The sequence below is a fragment of the Bufo bufo genome, chromosome 1, assembly GCF_905171765.1.
Source record: "Bufo bufo chromosome 1, aBufBuf1.1, whole genome shotgun sequence".
Taxonomy (NCBI): Eukaryota; Metazoa; Chordata; class Amphibia; order Anura; family Bufonidae; genus Bufo; species Bufo bufo.
The window spans coordinates 397,881,976-397,889,196 of record NC_053389.1 but is presented as its reverse complement, the minus strand read 5'-3'; the positions used below and the strand labels follow the sequence as shown (position 1 = coordinate 397,889,196).

The 7,221-nt window shown below is 37.5% G+C and overlaps 1 protein-coding gene across 2 annotated transcripts in view; it reads right to left on the bottom strand.

The window, feature by feature from the left end:
* Nucleotides 1–502: 502 nt before the first annotated feature.
* The window catches only part of ARHGAP26 (Rho GTPase activating protein 26), a 608,947-nt gene continuing 602,228 nt past the window's right edge, over nucleotides 503–7,221 (bottom strand). Inside the window, exon 24 of one of the 2 annotated variants that reach the window (XM_040406016.1) lies at nucleotides 503–2,322. In XM_040406016.1, the coding sequence (XP_040261950.1) occupies nucleotides 2,234–2,322 (89 nt within the window). In that variant the 3' untranslated portion in view covers nucleotides 503–2,233. The remainder of the gene's footprint in view (nucleotides 2,323–7,221) is intronic. The other variant, XM_040406026.1, reaches the window with a different exon arrangement.

The window sequence follows — 7,221 nt, the reverse complement described above, 5'->3', positions numbered from 1 at the left end:
ATAAAATGACAGTGTTGCCTGCCTTTTTGGCCAATATGCTTCAGAATGGCCTATCATGACCCTTCGCCACATGGTCTACGCTTTCTATTGATTTTGTATTGCAACATAAGCTCATACATTATGTAGAGTTGTTCTCATCTTCCTAAGGCTCTACTTCTAGTGGTACCCTTTCTTTTCTTCGTTACTTTGTGATTGCATACTTTAGATTGCATAAGGATGTATACGCTTTTTGAATCAATAAAATATATTTAAAAATAAAAAAATGATCTATCACCAGGGGAGGACTGGGAACTTGAAGTGGCCTTGGAAAAAAAACTGAAAGTGGCCTCAAGTTGTAGGAGGGCCCAAATTTACAGAAGGCGGGGCACCACAATTAGCTGGGGTCAGCAAAACAATAGCACAAAATACCGTTCCAGCAGAGTTTTCAGAAAATGGACCTAAAATGTGTACTATAACCTTCAGTGTTCCCAGCTGTCAATCAATGTCTAGCAAGCCAAGATTGTTCTTCACTTGCTATATCAGACTGGAAGAAAAGTGTTATTTATGGGATCTGAAGAACTATCAGGTTAGGATTTACATTACACTAGTCTTCAGATTTCAGTGGTTTATCACTCTTGTAATGGCATTCAGTAGCACGCTGCCCCTGCCTCTGCATGATGTCTTACATTTTTCTTTCCTGTTGTGTATAGGAAACAAATTGCAGTCCAATTATTAAATATTAATTTGAATATTTATACTTGTAATGGTGCCCAAGTGTTCTTATGACACCCTATGTGTTCAGTGCTGGATGCAGAAGATGCGTATAGCGCACTGATTCTAATTAGCTAGCCTGCACAATAGCAAGAATCAGTCTGTGTAAAAGAGGATATGGGTGGTAGGCTGGGCTACTGAGCATGTGAGACCACTGAACATATTAGGGGTATGTTCTGAGAAAGAATCAACCCAAGGGCCCCCATAAGGACACAGAAGCATTTTTTAATTAAGGCTACATGCACACGACTATCTGTTTTGCGGTCCACAAACCACAGATCTACAAAATACAGACACCATCTATATGCCATCCGTATTTTTTTGCAGACCCATTGACTTCAATGGGTCAGTGAACCACATTTTGTGGGCCAGAATAGGACATATTAAATCATTTGTGGAACAGACATCCGGAAGTGTCACCTGTGTGCTCTCCGCATCTGTAGGTCTGTTCTACAAATTATAGAAAATATCCTATTCTGGTATGCAAAATACGGTCCACAGATGGTATCGCATTTTGGGAATCTGCAGTTTGTGGACCGCAGAACAGATATGGTCGTGTGCATAAGGTCAAGGCCTAAGTAGGTGTGATCTAACTGAATAAATTTTAAATGTAAAATTAAAAGCGATGTTCCAATTTGCTGCGGCACATAGAACAAATGTGGTTCTGTATATATAATACAAGAACCTAAGAAGTTGTAGGAGATAAGGAAAATATGGCTGCTTTGTTCCAGATACATCACCACTCTTGTCCAGTGGCTGTGTAAAGGATTGCAGTCCACTATGTCACACAACCCCTAGCCACTTAAATCTGCATTTTCTTACTCATGTGATTTTTTTTCTTTTATCTCACAGTTGGCTACTCCTGAGACTATCTAAAAACGGCAGTACTGTATGTGTCACAGCTGATGATTTTTCATTGGACCTGTTTCCCTTGACTGCTAATAACAGAAGAAGGTATTACTGTATAATTTTAAAAAATTAACAAAAAAGTGTCATTATTATATCTAGCTCATCAATAAGGACAAACTAAAAAAAAAAAAAAAAAAAGTACAGCATTGCTTTAAATTCATTTAAGTAAGGAATCATTAAAATCTGCACTCAAGTTGTGGTTGATTTTGCATATATAAAACAAGAAATGTCTAATAAAGTTGCCCAAACAGCCTGCAATATAATCCTCGGTTTAGTCCAGAATGGCAGAGTGTACGCATTATTGACTTTTAGTGGTTACAAGGTACAGTGAATTAAAATAATACAATAACAGTAAACATAAAATGGTCCCTTGCAAAAATAAAAAAAAATGCTCACACTTCTGTCTAAATTTTAACACCATAAATCATGTACAGAGCTATACATTTTCACTGCAACAGGTAGTGAAAAGTCCTTCACCCTGTAATTCATGGAGGCATAGGGAGATAATCTTCAATGCCATCAGCTGTTGTCATGGATACCATGTAAAGCGTAGGATTGCTGGCAGAACATAAAGCTATAGGAATTCCACATAATTCTCAGGGATAAGTCCAGTCTTCCCATTGAGCATCCCTTCTAACCAGCCTGGCTCCTGCGATGGATGAACTAATTGGGAGACAAAGACATCAACATCTGATTAATACAATATACAAACATAAAAGGTCGATTCACACTTTTAGGTGAAAAGTAAGGCTGTTCACTTTAGATCTGCATTTTTATTTTTTATTTTTTTCTCGTAAGAAAAAAACCATATGCTGCACAATTCTGACCATCAAAAGTCACTGGAAGCCTGATGCAAAAGAACTACTGTAAGAGCCAAGTTACAATAAAATCTCATTACTGCTGCAGCCATCAGAACTTTTCATATAGCTACTTTACATTTTTCATTTACACATATTCACAGCAAAAAAATTTTTTAGCTAAGATTTTTAAGTACACAATTCAATAATTACTGCAAATCAAGGTTCTATCAATGAGTCCACTTAACACTATTCCATGTTCTAGTTTACCTATGGGGTCAAACATGGACTGAATAAACATTAACTATAAAAAAAAAAAAAAATTTATGAAATATTTATTTTCATTATACATAGTTAGATGAAAGGACTTCCCTGATAAAAAGTACTGTAGAATTACACTAGGAAAATACTGTAAGTAGATGATTGCGTGCCAGTTTTGGACGAATTTAGACTAGAAAAGGAATGCTGCACTTTTATGAACTGTTTTATGCAGAGAAATACATTTTAGGCTCTGGTTAGTCTGATTTTGGCTCATTTATAGGTCTAGGGAATCCAGACACTTAGTAAGTAATTCCATTGCATTGCTATAGAACAGAGATTTGTTTAAGGAAAGAGTTCTTTCTGAAACCAAAATAAAAACTAGGGTTAAAACTCAATTTGGATTGACCAAGTCTGTCTTTTCAGCACTGATCATCTGTTACAACACAGCATCTGTGTCACTGCCTCAGTTTATTTTATTAACCTAGAAAGACCTCTAGCTATGTTTTACCCCACTGTTTTTTTTTTCCATATACTTCAGAGGAATACATTACTAAAACACTGCAATCTTCATCCACAGACAAACATTATAAATTAATCTATACTGTATTATAGACATACATTAATAAGCATTGTAAACAAATGGACTTGGTTATATCCTCAAAGCCTACTATGACCACAGAAGGCTCTCCGACATTACGAGTACTTTAACATTAATGGCTCTAGGCCATTAGGCCATTCATTCCCCTGCCAGTCTGGTTGCTACATGATTCATGAATGAGTTGTTCTAGTTATGCCATTAAAAGGGAATCTGTCACCAGCGACCTCCCTATCCATCTGTGTGCATAACTGTGGTTCACCTGATTAAAACGTTGTTTTTTTCTGTCGATCTGAGGCTCTGTTCCTGAAGCATGATACTTTTTCTTAACCCTGCGATTTTCTGCGGTTTAGTTTTCCACTCCCTGCCTTTCCGAAGCCATAATTTTTTTTATTTTTCCATTCACATAGCCTTATGGGGGCTTGTTTTTTGCAGGACAAGTTGTACTTTTTAATGGCACCCTTTTTTATTGCATACAATATAGTGGGAAGCTTAAAAAAATTCTAAATGTGGTGGAATTGGAATAAAAAACTGCAATTCCGCCACAGTTTTAGGCTATGGCTACACAACGACATTTATTGCAGTCACGTTGCACAACATTTTTTGTAATGATAGTCTATGGTGTCGCACTATGACATGTGAGACGCTGCGACATGACAGTTGCATAGAAAACCATCCAAGGATTTTTGTGCAACTGTCGCGTCGCAGTGACATTACATATTGTGCAACATGTTGCACTGTAGTTGTACACTTTTGTTGTGCATCTTAATTTCGCACAACAAATGTTGTTGTGTAGCCCTACCCTTATGGGTTTTGCATTTAAGGTGTTCCCTACACGGTAAAACTGACCTGTTACCTTCATTCTCGAGGTCAGTATGATTACGACGATACTACTTTTTAAAAAAAAATGTTGTGTTTGAAACCCTCAAGGACTTGCCATTTTCACCTTAAGGACCAGGTGTTTTTTTTTAAAATATGAAGTGCCACTTTATGTAGAAATAACTTTGAAGCACTTATCTAAGCCATTCTGAGAATGTTTTCTCGTGACACATTGTGCTTTATGATGGTGGTAAATTTGAGTCGATATAATTCACCTAGTTACTTAATTAAAAAATCCTAAATTTACAGAAAATTTCGAAAAATCAGCAATTTTCCAAATCACAATTTCTCTGCTTTTTATGTAATTATTTTTTATTCTAGAGAACAGGAGTGTGATTTTAATTTTTTAAACTTTTTTTTTTTTACATTTTAACTTTTTTAGTCACCCTAGGTGATTTAACCACCTCAGCCCCCAGTGCTTAAACACCCTGAAAGACCAGGCCACTTTTTACACTTCTGACCTACACTACTTTCACCGTTTATTGCTCGGTCATGCAACTTACCACCCAAATGAATTTTACCTCCTTTTCTTCTCACTAATAGAGCTTTCATTTGGTGGTATTTCATTGCTGCTGACATTTTTACTTTTTTTGTTATTAATCGAAATTTAACGATTTTTTTGCAAAAAAATGACATTTTTCACTTTCAGTTGTAAAATTTTGCAAAAAAAACGACATCCATATAGAAATTTTGCTCTAAATTTATAGTTCTACATGTCTTTGATAAAAAAAAAATGTTTGGGTAAAAAAAAAATGGTTTGGGTAAAAGTTATAGCGTTTACAAACTATGGTACAAAAATGTGAATTTCCGCTTTTTGAAGCAGCTCTGACTTTCTGAGCACCTGTCATGTTTCCTGAGGTTCTACAATGGCCAGACAGTACAAACACCCCACAAATGACCCCATTTCGGAAAGTACACACCCTAAGGTATTCGCTGATGGGCATAGTGAGTTCATAGAACTTTTTATTTTTTGTCACAAGTTAGCGGAAAATGATGATTTTTTTTTTTTTTTCTTACAAAGTCTCATATTCCACTAACTTGTGACAAAAAATAAAAACTTCTATGAACTCACTATGCCCATAACGAAATACCTTGGGGTCTCTTCTTTCCAAAATGGGGTCACTTGTGGGGTAGTTATACTGCCCTGGCATTCTAGGGGCCCAAATGTGTGGTAAGGAGTTTGAAATCAAATTCTGAAAAAAATGACCTGTCAAATCCGAAAGGTGCTCTTTGGAATATGGGCCCCTTTGCCCACCTAGGCTGCAAAAAAGTGTCACACATCTGGTATCTCCGTACTCAGGAGAAGGTGGGGAATGTGTTTTGGGGTGTCATTTTATATATACCCATGCTGGGTGAGAGAAATATCTTGGCAAAAGACAACTTTTCCCATTTTTTTATACAAAGTTGGCATTTGACCAAGATATTTATCTCACCCAGCATGGGTATATATAAAATGACACCCCAAAACACATTCCCCACCTTCTCCTGAGTACGGAGATACCAGATGTGTGACACTTTTTTGCAGCCTAGGTGGGCAAAGGGGCCCATATTCCAAAGAGCACCTTTCGGATTTGACAGGTCATTTTTTTCAGAATTTGATTTCAAACTCCTTACCACACATTTGGGCCCCTAGAATGACAGGGCAGTATAACTACCCCACAAGTGACCCCATTTTGGAAAGAAGACACCCCAAGGTATTCCGTGAGGGGCATGGCGAGTTCCTAGAATTTTTTATTTTTTGTCACAAGTTAGTGGAAAATTATGATTTTTTTTTTTTTTTCATACAAAGTCTCATATTCCACTAACTTGTGACAAAAAATAAAAACTTCCATGAACTCACTATGCCCATCAGCGAATACCTTGGGGTCTCTTCTTTCCAAAATGGGGTCACTTGTGGGGTAGTTATACTGCCCTGGCATTCTAGGGGCCCAAATGTGTGGTAAGGAGTTTGAAATCAAATTCAGTAAAAAATGACCTATGAAATCCAAAAGGTGCTCTTTGGAATGTGGGCCCCTTTGCCCACCTAGGCTGCAAAAAAGTGTCACACATCTGGTATCCCCGTACTCAGGAGAAGTTGAGGAATGTGTTTTGGGGTGTCTTTTTACATATACCCATGCTGGGTGAGATAAATATCTTGGTCAAATGCCAACTTTGTATAAAAAAATGGGAAAAGTTGTCTTTTGCCAAGATATTTCTCTCACCCAGCATGGGTATATGTAAAATGACACCCCAAAACACATTCCCCACCTTCTCCTGAGTACGGAGATACCAGATGTGTGACACTTTTTTGCAGCCTAGGTGGGCAAAGGGGCCCATATTCCAAAGAGCACCTTTCGGATTTGACAGGTCATTTTTTTCAGAATTTGATTTCAAACTCCTTACCACACATTTGGGCCCCTAGAATGCCAGGGCAGTATAACTACCCCACAAGTGACCCCATTTTGGAAAGAAGACACCCCAAGGTATTCGCTGATGGGCATAGTGAGTTCATGGAAATTTTTATTTTTTGTCACAAGTTAGTGGAATATGAGACTTTGTATGAAAAAAAAAAAAAAAAAAAAAAAAATCATCATTTTCCACTAACTTGTGACAAAAAATAAAAAATTCTAGGAACTTGCCATGCCCCTCACGGAATACCTTGGGGTGTCTTCTTTCCAAAATGGGGTCACTTGTGGGGTAGTTATACTGCCCTGGCATTCTAGGGGCCCAAATGTGTGGTAAGGAGTTTGAAATCAAATTCTGAAAAAAATGACCTGTCAAATCCGAAAGGTGCTCTTTGGAATATGGGCCCCTTTGCCCACCTAGGCTGCAAAAAAGTGTCACACATCTGGTATCTCCGTACTCAGGAGAAGGTGGGGAATGTGTTTTGGGGTGTCATTTTACATATACCCATGCTGGGTGAGAGAAATATCTTGGCAAAAGACAACTTTTCCCATTTTTTTATACAAAGTTGGCATTTGACCAAGATATTTATCTCACCCAGCATGGGTATATGTAAAAAGACACCCCAAAACACATTCCTCAACTTCT